This window comes from Pimephales promelas, chromosome 11, assembly GCF_988280905.1.
Source record: "Pimephales promelas chromosome 11, fPimPro1.hap1.1, whole genome shotgun sequence".
NCBI classification, from domain to species: domain Eukaryota; kingdom Metazoa; phylum Chordata; class Actinopteri; order Cypriniformes; family Leuciscidae; genus Pimephales; species Pimephales promelas.
This window is the reverse complement of record NC_142779.1, coordinates 23,261,901-23,277,501: the sequence shown is the minus strand read 5'-3', so window position 1 is coordinate 23,277,501 and position 15,601 is coordinate 23,261,901. Positions and strand designations below refer to the sequence as shown.

The window sequence follows — 15,601 nt, the reverse complement described above, 5'->3', positions numbered from 1 at the left end:
CTTTAACCTTAATTCTTTATTTATTAAGCAACAGCAAAAACAGCAACAGCAAAAATCAGTCACCATTATAAAAAGTTATCCACAAACCTTTAAAAACAGCTATTCAATTAGACAAGGATTCACTTTTTCCAGCCTTTGAGGCATTGCAATTATTATGAGCTCCCACTGGTGTTTTAAAGTTTAAAAGCCTTTGAAAGTACAATGAGGCTTTTGAAAATCTAATTTGTCTCTTTTAGACTCAATGATTTCTTTAATGCATTTGGGTAGGGGGGGACGTAAGCACCTCACAGATGTAAGATTTATTAAAAAAGTAAAATGCTGAGCGTACATTATTAAATAACTGTTTTTATAATGAACTCTTCAGACATGTGCTTTGAGTGAAATATTCATGGGAATGAGTTTCTGATTGTGATATTTCACAGGGTGAAGCAGGTGAACCTGGACCAAAGGGAGAACAGGTAAGAGCGTGATTCGCATTATCACCACTGCAGAACTAAACCTAGCACATCAGATACCTTTAAAACCAAGAAAACCAATGTAAGAAAGGTGACACTGAAACAATTTCTGTGTGGAAACTAGCACATCAGATACCTTTAAAACCAAGAAAACCAAATGTAAGAAAGGCGACACTGAAACAATTTCGGTGTGGAAACTAGGTTTAACCAAAGTCCTTTTAGGCAAGTCATGCCACCTCCGGGCAGCTATTTCTTACTAACAAGACCAGGCTCCTATCTAAATGAATGGGCAGAGAGTCAAAACATAAAAACTGCTTGTATAGAAAGAGCAGTAAAATATGATAAAAATCGCTGAAAAAGTTTAATTACTTTGCCCCAAAATAAGGTTTAAAAGGTCTTTTTCTCACATACGTTTACTACGCATGCGCGAGGGTTCTCGTCTCTGCTGTCACAGACCTCAACTGTGCGTAAGCGTCAGTGGAACCAGACGATAGGCTTACATGTTTCCCAGCTTGACTGTTAAAAGCACACGATTGGCTTACCAGCGGGAGGGGCGGGGCATGTGCATACAACCGCCATCTTTAGAGTTACGAGTTTTCCCTAAATAAATAGTTCTATTGAGGATTGACATGTCTCTACATAAATTGTTTATTGTTTAACTCAGAAACTGCTAGTAAATATCACAAATTAGTTAAAAAAATGGCAAGTAACAATTTCGAAGTAGAAATTCCAATTCCAAAAATCTTTGCTTTATTTACAGCTTTATTTTTATATATTTTTTTTTTAAAATATGTGTATTAATCATTATTTATCCACACAATTTAATAGAGCAGTAACTGACAAGTTACGGTTAAGGAGCATCGTCAGTGTGATGGCCAGCATCAAATGATTCAATGCATCTAAAAATCATAAAGCTTACATTTTAAATATGTAAAGGCAGCAATAATCATTAAATAATACCATTTACTAGTGAATAAAATCACAAAAACAAATCTCTCAAAGTAATATGGTTTCTGTAGGCTATGAATACAGCTCATCCAGTCACATTTTATTACCAAACTTATCCATTCTAGAAGTTTTACAATAACACAACTTATTCATAGACATCTAAGAAATGTTCTCCTACACGATGATGTGTTTTATTGCAGGGAGATCAAGGTGTCGAGGGAACGCCAGGAGACAAGGGAGATCTTGTGAGTAGCTCTAAAATACTGAGCTGAAAATAATATGAATGCAGTATGCTAATGTACACTGAGATGGTGAACTTTAATTCTCTTGCTGTTTCTGTACTTAGGGTGATCCTGGCCAACCTGGAGCTAAAGGCGAAGTGAGTTTTTGATCATTCTAATACTGGCAGCACTTTATTTTACCGTCATGTTCCTCGTGTACATACTAATTACCTAGTTATTATTACCCATTTATTGTAATTACTATAATACGTAGTATTATGCAATATCGGAGGTGTAGGTCCAGGGATCGTACCTAGTTATTACCCATTTATTGTAATTACTATAAAACGTAAATGAGTAATAATGTAGTTACCTTCTATTACCCAGTGCTTTCTTAGGTAAGTACACTGTAAGTACATTGTAAAATAAAGTGCAACCGTCTTTCTTGACTATTCAGCTGTCAGATATGACTTCAAATATCCTTGAAGCATTTTCCTTGGCTTTATCTCAGCTCTAGGCCTCAGATATAACATTGAAACACTAAGTCATTGTAATGATTTACTGAAAGAATTATATCTATTAATGTGTACATACATATCTGGTGTGATTCAGGTTGGCAACCAGGGAGATCCGGGCAATAGAGGGCCTGAAGGTGCCCGTGGGCAGCCTGGCATTGAGGGACCTCCTGGTAGTGCTGGACCACGTGGCATGCAGGGGAACAGAGGAGCTCCAGGACCTCGTGGCACTCAGGGACCAGCGGTATGTTTATAACCTCTCAACGATTATGCTTCATAAGCCGAGGCTCTATTTAGATGGAAAAAAAAAAGAAATGGATTCAAATATATTTATGCCTTTTACCTATTAACCTCATTTTATTAATGCGGTATTCTTGGTAGTTTTCATGCTTTTGTTGCACATGTAAAAACAGTAACACTTTACAATTAGATTTCATTTGTTGACATTAGTTAACTTATTACATGAACTAACCATGAGCAATGTTTCTGTGTTTGTAAATATTTGTTAACTAATGAAAACTTATTATAAAGTGCTACCATAAAAACTAGATTTTGCCCATTATCCTGATTTCGGTTTGCATGTACACTACCATTCAAAAGTTAATGGTCAGTAGAATTTTTCTTTCGTTGTTGCTGTTGTTTGGACTTTTATTCAGCAAGGATGCATTAAATTGATCAAAAGTGACAATAAATATACATTTATTATAATATGATTTCTGTTTCAAATAAATTGTTTTTTTTTCAACACTGTCAAAGATTTTCAAAAAAATGTTTAGTAGCACAACTGGTTTCATCATTGATAATAATAAGAATTGTTTCTTGAGCATCAAATCATATTAGAATGACTTCTGAAGGATCATGTGTCTTGAATAGTGACACATGAATAATTCAAAATAATAGACTTGAATAATGATGATGAAAATTAAGCTTTGACATCATATATTTTAAATCGCACGTTTGACATTAAATATTTTAAATCATAGTTTCATAATATTACTATTTATACTGTATTTTTGATCAAATAAATGCAGCCTTGGTGAGCATAAAAGCACTTGATTAAAAACATTTAAAAAAAAAAAAAAATCGCACCAACCCCATTCTTTTGAATGGTGTGCGCACTCTATATGGCTTTATTGGCCTTCTGTCAGCTTCAGCGCAGTCTCATCCCAAGTCTTGGGATGAGACTGTGTTATCAATGTTTGTGTTTTTCACAATCAGAGGATTTTGACATGTACAGGGTACCTACGGTCATTAAAAATCATGACTATAGTGACCATAATTGTGTTCTGTAATGCCCCAGTCAAAGTATATTTAATTGGCTGAAAATCGCTCTTTGTGAGTGCAATCTTTATCAAATTAATAATTGTTCATCCTTGTCCAGAATTCATAAATGACAGGAGAACCAACATGACATCATGACTTTTGCGTAAACATACTCGCCACTTCCGAGTTTTGAGCTATCCGCGTGTATGCGTGTATGTCTACGCCATTAACGTCCGAGTGATTCCACGTGTCTGTACACGCCGTCAAATGTCCGCGCGAAACGAAGTAAAATGTAGATCTACATCTGGGGAGTGATCTTTTTTTTTCCTAGGATGGTAAGGGAACAGTCATAAATGCCATTAACCCCAGTGACGGTTAGGTTTAGGGACGGGATTGAGGAAAGTCATATATTTATATATACAGTAATAACGTTAAGTCAACGGCGTTCATAAACCCGCTGAAAAGCGATTATGCGTCTTGATAGCACGCCAAAAATGGAAATACGAATTGGCGTGTCATACACACGCTACTTCATGAGATCAGTCTGGGAGAACTGAAAATTCAAAGGCCGAAATGTGTGAAAAACCCAATTTTCAGTGTTTTGCTGTACACACACTCATTATGTTTGGAAAGGTACACTGTTAGACCTTACCAGGTTTTTTACAGTAAAATTTACTGTAAAAATGCACCACAACTCAAGTTAACTAAAAAATACAACTTATTAGTTTTAGTGCATTTTTACAACACTGTTGCCAGTAATTTACTGTAAAAATGCACTAAAACTCAAGTTAACTAAAAAATACAACTTATTAGTTTTAGTGCATTTTTACTGTAAATTACTGGCAACAGTGTTGCCAGTATTTTACTGTAAAAACCTGGTAAGGTCTAACAGTGTATATTAAGAAAAACCATACTGTGATATCTGAAAGCTTCAGCCGCTTTTAAGAACACTTCATTCCAATTCCAATGTTTGTGTTTGTTATTTTCTGATGTAGAGCTAATTAGTGGTCTGAAATAAGATGAAATGATCAGATACAGTAACAGGATTGTGTGATTTTCTTCCAAACATCTCCTCCTGTGTTTACAGGGTAAAGAACCAAGTGATCAACACATCAGACAAGTGTGCATGCGCGTCCTGCAGGGTGAGTCTTGAAGCCAAAGTTTTTATCTTTTTCGGAAATAAGCGGAATTTCCTTTTATGCATGCACTTTTGCTGTTAGAAGAACTCTGGAGGCAGGAGAACACAACTACTGACAACTAAAGAAAAAAGTGAGATGAAAAGAAGGAAATATTTGTGTTTTGTTTCAAAGATTCTTTTTGAACCTACTCTGATGATCTACGCAGAGAGTTAGCCATCACTTCTACCTCTCTCTAAGTCCTCTTGAGCGCACGCCAACGATTCCCTCATGACTTTTTCATTCACATTTCACTGAAAAATTCATTTTGGTTTCAGCTGATCTGCACTTTTCCCTCATAGTGATGAGTTGCCCTCCTTAGGCTTGGTTTCCTCCCTGAAAAAGCTCAGTCAAGCATCGTGGCGCATGCATTTTCAGGACGTTTTCCGACTGAAAGTAGAAACTCGCTGTACCCTAGCCTCTGCTCAATGGCTCAGGGCCCGGGATTGGATTCTTTACACCAGGAATAAATCGGTCTGCCCTTTTATCTCTTCACACAGTGAAAAAAGAAAGTTATAAAAACGGCAGCAATGCTCTTCCTTTGTGCTCAATTTCCCATTGCAAATTGAAAACGTAAAAGAACACCGTTCAAAGGGATGAATGAGGACAAATGAAAGGAAGGTGTGAGCTTTAACAGCTTTCTGCAACACAGCTTTGAGTGAATTTGAAAGTTGGCAAGGCAAATGATCTGCTTATTCACATAACAATAGCAGAGCTATAACAGAGTAAAATTAGTCTAGGGTCTATTTACTTCCGAAACATAAAGCAACTTAAAGTGTGTGCAATAAAGAGCCAGACGTGCGATACTCACAAAGCCATATCTCTGACACATTCAGCTTTTATCCAAAGTGACACACAGCAGGTACACATTTTAGCCTGAATTGCAGTGCTGAAGTAGCCTGGTTCAACCAGACTCTAGTTCATTTCATTTCCACAGAAGTAAAATGAAATTGAGCGGAAGTGCGTAGGAGGGCGCAGCCAGGCTAGTGCTGAAGGTGTAAAGTGTGAAATAAATGTGGTGCTAGAATGTTAAGGGCAGACAGCCAGCCATAAACAGTCTCAGTCATTAATTAATTTGCTTTATACTAGGGATATATGTGTATTTTATGAAAAAAACAACTCATGAAGCACCAAAACCTTTATGAGTCTTTGTTACAAATCAGTGCTTATCAGTTATTTACAGTATATTGGTAAAAGTTAAATTTATTTACTGGCCAAAACAAAAGTTGCTGTTTGAATTTAAACAGGCAAATACATAAGAGTATATGATTGGATCATTATTGCTGTTATTATTATTTTTATAGCATGTTATTTGTTTGGGAACAGTTCTTCTAACCCTAATTGATGGAGTGAGTAGCTTTTTACTTCTTATAGGAATAGTTCACTTAAAGCTACACTGTGTAACTCTTTTAATTTATTCTTAGCTAAAATCACTTAGTTCTTTTAACAATATATGTGCTCATTAATGTATATTTACTTTGTTCAAGTAATAAAGTATTCTCGTGAGTGTATAATATGCCATTGAAAATACATACGGGTAAGGGGTTCTAATGTCGGTCGCCATGTTGCCCCTCCATCTTGAAAGTACATTAGCCAAAGAGGGACATACCCGTTAATTCAAGCTTCGACTTTCGCGTTTACGTTTACGTTTGAGTTAACACTCATGGATGAGGTCGAACTGGAAGCCATGTTAGTCTTGGACTACATTGGCCACCGTAGGAGTTAAAACGAAATCAGAATTGAGAGGAACAGAAACTAATATTCACTGGATAGTCATATACCTTTTCACCACTAGATGGAGGTAAAAATCACACAGTGTATCTTTAAAAATGAAAAAAAAAATAATAATATTTACAACTCAAGTTGTTCAAACCTGTATGAGTTTCTTCCTTCTGTTGAACACAAAATAATATATTTTAAAGAATGTTGGTAATCAAACCATTGACTGAAGCCATTGACTTCCAGAGTATTTGTTTTCCTAATATGGAAGTCAATGGGTGTCGTCAACTGTCTGGTTACAACATTCTTCTAAATATCTTCTTTTATGTTTAATATACGAAACTCATACAGGTTTGAAACAACATGAGGGTGAGTAAATGATGACTCCTCTCATGTTGTTCCAAACATATTTTACAAAAGACAATGCTTAAGAAATGTCATAAAGAAATGTCAGTGTTTTTTTACCAAACACTGAAAGCCATGTTCTTCAAAATATCTTCCGTTCTGCAGAAGACAGAAACACACAATGTGAAATATGTAAAACAAACTACACAGTGTTAATTACTAACCCAGGATAAAGCAGCGTTAGCAAAAACATTCATATTGAAAGAAACATTGTCTCAGAATAATTTATGAATTGTTCTGAGACTGTACAAAGCACATGAATATTTAATAAGGTAACCACTAAAGCACTTTATGATTGATTATTTGTTGTTAAACAACTGGTCATAACAATCCAGTGTTTCACAGAGTTTTATAAACCACGGTTAAAAGAGGCTTTGTTATTTTGAATCATTTCTTTAACCGGGAGTTAAAAAGACAGTAACTCATGGTTAAAGTCAGAATGAAATAAAAATCCATTGTCTATTTTCTAAATGCATGCAATAGATCTTATTGTGAACAATTCATTTGTGCATATTGTATGTATTATATATATATATATATATATATATATATATACTGTATATATATATAATACATACAATATGCACAAATGAATTGTTTTTTAATATGCACAAATGAATTGAATATATATATATATATATATATATATATATATATATAATTACCTCACAATGTTTTATCCAAATGTCATGCCTTGCCTTGTCTAGAAGATCCAGTTAAGTTTATTTATTTAGCACATTTCATACACTTTGGCAATTCAAAGTGCTTTACACAGAAAGGAATTAAAATAATCACAGTTATAAAAGGAATTAAAAGAGATATGATACATTTATAAAATGAATTAAAAGAGTAAAAATATGATGCATAGATAAACTTCTCATCAAGCAAACACTGGTGTATCATATTTTTCACAACTCCCTGTTTTACTGTGAGATCTTCCTATGGTGATCGAGCCCATTCTCATCCTTTGGTGTCATATACAGTAGGTGTCGAAATACTATGCATATCGAAATACTATGCACATGCTTCTTTAGCGTCAATATAACACGCAGAACCCAAGGCGTCATATAGGTGACTGGCATACTTTAGCGTCAATATGAGATGCAGACCCTACCCCACACCTAAACCTACCCATAACAGCGCGTGTTATATTGATGCTAAAGGGTCCCATGTGCGTAGTATTTCGACAAAATGTCCTATGGTGTCACCTATATGATGCCAAAGGTTGAGAATGTGTTGGGTGATCACACTGTGTCTGTGGAATTCTTTCGGCGCACCTAAGAAATCTATTGGACGTCCCCGATGGACCCGATTTTCCCCTAAAATCAGACAGGAGGAGCTCTAAGACTGACTCAAGGGGTAACCTCGGGTTCACTGCCCCATCAGTCCGCACCCCAAAAAAAGATTTGTTCTGAAGCTCTGGGAATTGAATCGATCCAGTCCGCGCCCCACAGAACCTTGAGTTTAATTACACATCAAACTCATTACTCCACCACAGACCCAGGTCATTAGCATGGTTTCATTTCCCTTAACCAATTCTCACTGCCATTTGAATTCAGTTTCGAATCAAAAGGAGTCAAACAAATGTAGGAGTAAATTCACAGCTAAACAGAGTCTGGATTTGAATACTGTAGGATCACATCTGATCTCCTCTGGGAGCTGGTTTCAGCTGCGGCTGGCATACTAGCTAAAATCAGACTCTCTGTACTTAGAGTGAACCCTTGGTATTTCAAGCTGATGTGATCCTAATGAACTGAGTGATCTGTTTGGTTTATATTCAGTGAGCATATCTGCAATATATTGAGGTCCTAGGCCATTGAAAGATTTATATACCAGTAAAAATACTTAAAAATCAATCCTAAATGTAACTGGGAGCCAGTGTAAAGACCTGATGTGATGTTCATATTTTCTGGTTCTGCATTCTGTATGAGCTGCAACTGTCTGATGGTCGTTTTAGGAAGGCCAGTGAGGAGTCCATTACAATAATCCACCCAGCTGGTGATGAAAGCATCCGCAAGTTTCTCGAAGTCTTGACTAGAAACAAAGCATCTAATTCTTGCAATATTTTTCAGATGATATTATGCTGATTTAGATATGAAGAGCTCTTTTCCAAAACTCTATAAATCCATTTCAATAGTTTTCAGGAAAACTAAATTTTTTACCTAGACCCACACATTTTGTGTATATTTAAATTATCCTGTTTAAATGTTTTATTGGTTCAGTCTGAACATTTTGAACAATAATTATTAAATCAATCAACAATATTGTTAATGATAATTTAAAAGTTAATTTTTTTTTTCCAAAACGCTATAAATCCATCCATTTTTTTTGTATCATTTTTAGTAAAGTCATTTTTAGTAAAGTGTCAAACCTCAAACAAATAGTACCAATTTCAACATATGCATGAAAAAAACGAATTATTAAAAATGATCAATTTATGATAACGATATTCAAAAAAGAGATGGGCACCCCTCCAGAACATGCACACACACAGGCTACATAACATGTGAGCAAAGCGGAGCAGCATGACGCTTAATTATAAGTAAAAAACAAAAACAAAAAACAAAATAAACATAGGCTACGTTTCACATTTGTGTTTAATAATATTACATTACTTATTTTTATTATTTCATCTATGTTGAGTAGGCTATGAAAAGGGAACCGCATGAGATGAGTAAGATAGGATCAAAATTCAAAAGCTGCCCAATATCGGAAAATATTTGGAGTGCGTCAGACATGATTTTGACCACTTATTAAGTTTTGTTTTGTAGAAAGCTTGTAAATTTCGTTTCATATAAATTGTATCTTCATTTTAATAAATGTTTCATCGACAAATTGACTGGATTAATACATTAGAAGTAAATATCCAACCCGATCTCACGACCAAGTCGTACGAATTCGACGAATGATTAAAAAGTGGCTAATTCGTAACAATTCATACGACCTCACTCGTACGAATTAATACGATTTTGCTAAATCGTACATATTTTACGAATTGGCCAATTCGTATGAATTCGTACGAATGACCTACCCCTGACCCCGCCCCTAAACCTAACCATCACGTGGGTTTAGACAAATCGTACAAATTAGTACGAGTGAGGTCGTACGAATTAGTACGAATTGGACACTTTTTAATCATGCGTCGAATTCGTACGAATTGGTCGTGAGATAGTGTTGAAATATCAGACAATATAATCAGGACACAGAGGCGCGCAGGTGAACCGGAGCGCGTCTCATGAACCGAAACACCGCGACGCTTGCCTCACACAGACCTGAGAACTAAGCTACAGAAAGCTTTAAATATCTACTTTTAAACAAAACAATTAAAAACTAAAATAAATTGGCAACTCTCTGCGTATGTAGGCTAATTCGAAGTGCGTTTCTATAGGCCTATGCACGTTCACTGCGAAGATGGCGAGTAAGCATCATCAACTTTATCTTTGTTGCTGACACTGACAGAAAACACTAGTTTATTAATAAACAATTCAAATGTTTCATGCGTAATCATTTCTTTTGCCGGTTCTTTGTGGCAAGCTTTATGCATACGTTGAGATGCGGAATAGGCAATTAAAAACTCTCATATGGTTTCTCTCCCATTTATTTAAATCAATATATGTGATTACTGATAATACAAATGGCTTAAATGATCTACTACTAGTTGACTAGAAAACTAGGACTCATTTTGAGGAATGAATGAACATAATAAACCTCTGTTCAGAGTGCCGCAGTGCTGGATTGTGTAGAGCGCTCATTGAATTTGAGGATTTATAGCGTTTAGGCTAAAAACAGGGCTGGCGCTTATCGCGGTTCGGAAAGAAACTGTATCTTGCAGTACATTTTAAACAAGGAAATATAGCGTTTTGGCATGAAACGTTGATGGAGCAGTGAAAGGGTTCTGTCCACAGCAGAATGACACGACAAACTCATTTTTTTTTTTAAATGGCATTTATCGCGTTTTGGAAAAGAGTTCTTCATATTGCTTTGACATGACTACTGAAACTAAGGTCTGACTCTAGAGTTTAGTCTTGATTTTTAGTTGTTTGACCCCTAGAATGAAGGTATGCGTTCACCTTGAGAACATCATCTTTGTTTCTGAACGAAATGACTTCAGTTTTGTCACTTCCAACTGTTGACTTCATCAATGCATTTGCACAGGGAGTCAATGGGGCTGTAGTCGTTAGGCGATAGGCTTAAGTAGAGCTGGGTGTGATCTTCATAGCTGTGGTAAGCGATTTGGACAAACTCCGCATGTCATGGATGTCCATTTAGATTTATGGCCACCTATACTCACATAATAACCTCTCCCTCCTAAGTATGACCTGAACCTATTGAAAACAACAGACTTCTCTCTGGCGACGTTTGGAGGACTTGTCCAATCTTTTATTCCACTTAAAGGTGCAGGAAGTGATTTCTCAGAATCTTTGTTGAACGCTGCTGATATTTTTAAATCAACACAAACAAACACACCCCTCCCTTTATCGCTCCGCCCCCAAAATGGACGAACGCGCTATGCAAGAGTGGATCTTTTTATCACACAGTAGAAGCAAAGCAAAATAAAGTGAAGACGATGAATGAACAAGGAAGAACAAAAAAATAACACTCAGTACAAAAGCGTATACAAGCAAGAGTTCTTTGTTATTCGCCGGTCCAGAAATGACACTCAAAACCAATGTTACTCATGTGGTGTCCATTTTCAGGTCTTTCCAGCACTAGAAAGCTTTTCTTGCATTATTGAAGTAAAAAAAAAAAATGTTATTAAAGCTCTTGTCTGATCATAGCTACATTTGTACATTTATTCATTTAGCTGATGCTTTTATCCAAAGCGACTTACAATTGCTATATATGTCAGAGGTTGCACGCCTCTGGAGCAACTAGGGGTTAAGTGTCTTGCTCATTGGTGTCTCACAGTGGATTCGAACCGGGGACTCTCACACCAAAGGCATGTGTCTTATCCACTCTCTAATTTTTCCAGTCATATTCCTCCAAGCTTTTCCCTTTTTGTAATGTCTCTCAGCCATTTCTCTTTCTACACTCTTTCTTCAAATCCTCCTTTTGCTCACTCACTCTCTCTCCTCCCCCATTATGAGTGTATACGCCCCCTACGGCTGATTGGCTAAAGGTGTGTAGTGGTGCTCGGTCTGATACAATTTCAACAGTGTGTGTTTCAGAAATCGCTTAATGCACCTTTAAAGTTGTGATGTGAAGTTCCATATTGTGCATACACTGATGATGGGGGAAGAGAGAGTGAGCAAGAATGAGATTTGAAGAAAGTGTGTTTCGGAGGCCAAAGTTGCATTGCTTCTGCTCCATACATGAGTAAAACTGGTTTTGCTGTTTCACAGGACCAAGCTATGCTGTCGTTGTAATGTTCTGAGTATCATTGTTTGTCTGGAGATTGTGTGCTGCTGGTTACTAACAACAAACTCTTGCTTGTATATACTTGTGTGCTATCCACAAGTTTCCGAGGGGCGCTCCTGTAAAAAATAAAGTGGGTGAAACTTCCGGTGAGGCGGCGGAAGTAGCATTCCAATGGTATTTTGTGTGTTAGTTTCGGAGAATTATTTTACTATTTAAAGACGCAAATCTTTATGAGAGATGGTATTACGGAGTTCATGGACAACATGTGCTGTTCGCGGTTGTATGTATAACCGGACTAAACTAATTTAGTGGCTTAAACGTGATTGTTTTGAACATAAGCTGAAAACGAAATCAGAGTGATCCTGCCAGAGCCCGTCTCTGATCCTGCCAACGACTGTAGTTTCCATCACCTCCCAAAAGACGACGAATCTTCCTGTGTACATTTGTTTAAATTCGTAATATTCTCTAAACTCTCTCAGCATGTGATTGGCTGTTCGCTACTGATGTTACACCTAAACTCAGGATCAAAGCCTGTGTTGACAGAATACCAAATGTGCCAGCTAATGTATTAAAGTAGAACATTCATTTATAATTTTGAATAAACTCCAAAGCACAATGAATAAGTGTGTATTTTTTATTTTAATTGTTTGTCAGCTCACACAACTGTCTGTCACCATGCCTTGATGAGTATTGATAATTAATAATGTTATTATAATACTCCCAATCAACTACTGCGGAGGGTAAAGGTACTGTTATTTCACCCTTTTTAATTTCGTTGAGGTTGTGTTCCCACATCATTTGCTAGTTTGGATCGCTATAACTTGAATGACTGTCAACTGTTGAATGAACGAGTGTCAAGCATGTCAAATCGTGCTTTGTTTACTTCCAACCGGAAGTCGCGCCCACTTTTGACGCAAGGCCTCATGGGGCGTAGAAAACTTGTGGATACAGTATGTTAATTTGTTAATATTCATTGTTATTTGTTCATAATCTTTGCTTGATTTTTCACAGAGTGTTATTTTGCTTGGCTTCAGCTATGATAAAGAGACATCGTTTGCTCATTTTGGGGGCGAAACAATGAAGGAAGGGGTGTGTTTGTTTGGGTTGATTTTAAATATCAACAGTGTTTCTCTGAAATTGCTTATTGCACCTTAAAGTATAGTGTAAATGAAGAAGACAAAGAACAGGAACATGGATCAACCTCAAGGAGGCGCCCTAGCATTAGTTCTGAAGCACAATAGACAAATCACAAAGCAGTCAGTGTGCAGTGTTAGATGACTCTAATTAGTGAGTGCAACTGCAAAATCAATGGAGAAATGAAATAAAAATGAGCTGTGCTAATAGCAGGGGACCATTCACACTCATTAGTGCATTTGGTCTTTGCCATTTCAGGGCAACTGGCCCAGTTAGCTGCCAGTCTGAGGAGACCAGAGTCCGGTGCGGTCGGACTGCCAGGCAAACCTGGTCCCCCCGGCCCTCCCGGACCCCCAGGTGACAGCGGCTTCCCAGGGCATGCTGGTGCAAGAGGACTCCCGGGACTCAAAGGGCCTCCGGGACTTCTGGGTGTCAAGGGGCCGAAAGGTGAGTTATAATGTGACTGTGAGTTTGGATTGCTTGTTGTTCCCAGAACAACATATAATGGAATGAACTACAGGGCTTCCGAATTGATTAAAAGCTGAAATGTGGCTGCAAAATGAATCAAATTACAACTAAAATGTGTGATTAAATACATAGATACATAGTGTGTTGCGCTTGTTTTTATGAAGTGAATCGCAGCACTGGTACAGGAATGCAGCTCACTGCTTTCTTTGCATCGGAACGCCTCAATTCAGAGTAAATGCTGTTTCTCAACAACTCCATCTCTGTATGTGCAGTATATCTATATAAATATTTGATCTGTTTACTTGTATGCGATGTGAACATAACCAACATCAGAGAACCATGAAAATGCGACATTGTGACATTAAATTATTGAAATACTTAAAACCTCACAACTACTTCAAGTGTATATTTTATATCTAAATTAGAGTATTCTGTGTAAAGGCACGGTCATGAGAGTATTATTGTTATAGTAGTGTTGAATAGTGTTTGTGTGCATGTTACAGGTGAGATGGGAGACAAAGGGGACAGGGGACCTACACATCGGGGACCCAAAGGCATGCCGGGACCTCCTGGATTACCAGGTCAGTTCCGACTGCGTCACATATCCTACTTCCTCTTGTCAAAGAAAATCATGGTATTAATGGTTTTGATGAATACCGTCTGCAAACCAATTAAATCTGAAACAACTCAATTCATTTCTGAAATGAACCTGGAGATATATATATTTAGCTCCATCCTGTTAATAGACTTTTGAAAGCAAAGTTAAATTGGTGTTAAATGAAGCTGTCAGGCGTCCAAAGAATTGGAGGTATATGAAGCCTTCTTGTGTGTCACTGACACTTACTGTCAGTCCAATGAAGCTGTCTGTTTAAATAGGATTTCTTATGCAGTCGTTACCTAGTAGTCTAATTGAAACGGACAGATCGGCTGCGGTGCCGTGTGCTGATGTCAAGTTTTTTAATTTTAATGCATTTCATTCAGTAGCCTACTTTAAGATATTTTAAAATGATGCTAAAGAAGTAGATCACCCAAAACATTCAAATTCTACCATATACTGGTGAAGAATATTGCAGTTGGACAGACACTGGAAAAACAAACAAGGGTAGTTAAAGGGATAGTTCACCCAAAAATGAAAATTATGTCAGTATTTACTCACCCTCATGTTTTTCTAAACCCGTAAGACCTTCGGTCATCTTCAGGACACAAATTAAGATATTTTTGATGAAATCTGAGAGCTGGATCACTCCTGCATACTAGTCCAAAGGCTTCTTGAGGAATTGAAACTTGCCGGCCTCGAAAAGTTATTAAAGACATCGACATTAAAATAGTCCAAGTGACTACAGTGGCTCAATCTTAACTTTATCAAGCAACGAGAATACTTTTTGTGCGCAAAAACAAACAAAAATAACGACTTTTCTCTATGGGCCGCTAGTCAGTTAACGTAGTGTGATAGCGTAGAGCTACGTCACACATAGTAGGCTCACTATTGGCCGACGCTGGTCATGTGTGTGATGCGTGTGACGTACAATAACAGAAGCTCACACTATTAAACTAGTAACCTGACTCGAGGCAGAGAGAGAAGTAAATGAATAGTTGAAATAAAGTCGTTATTTTTGTTGTTTTTTGCGCACAAAAAGTATTCTCGTTATTTGATAAACTTAAGATTGAGCCACTGTCGTCACTTGGACTATTTTAAAGCCACCTTTCCATTGCACACGACATTCACATACGATTGTCGCATTTCGCCCCCTAGTGTCAGTCACACGGAACTTTGAAACTGGTCGTGAAGCAACCGTTACCCTCGGATATTCACAATGGTAAAATGAATGATTTTAATGAATGTAATGCATGCATGAATATATCTACACAAAACAAATGACCCTCAATACATCTCAAATAAAAACATAGTAGATTTTATAGAGCTAATTAATGTAAATATT

General features: G+C 37.0%; 1 protein-coding gene across 1 annotated transcript in view; it reads left to right on the top strand.

Annotated features, from left to right (window-relative positions):
* The window catches only part of col9a1b (collagen, type IX, alpha 1b), a 37,692-nt gene that overhangs the window by 20,414 nt on the left and 1,677 nt on the right, over window positions 1-15,601 (top strand). The window contains exons 25-31 of the mRNA XM_039651718.2: window positions 423-458; window positions 1,604-1,648; window positions 1,750-1,782; window positions 2,237-2,383; window positions 4,490-4,544; window positions 13,452-13,640; window positions 14,165-14,242. Coding sequence (XP_039507652.2) covers window positions 423-458; window positions 1,604-1,648; window positions 1,750-1,782; window positions 2,237-2,383; window positions 4,490-4,544; window positions 13,452-13,640; window positions 14,165-14,242 — 583 coding nt within the window. The remainder of the gene's footprint in view (window positions 1-422; window positions 459-1,603; window positions 1,649-1,749; window positions 1,783-2,236; window positions 2,384-4,489; window positions 4,545-13,451; window positions 13,641-14,164; window positions 14,243-15,601) is intronic.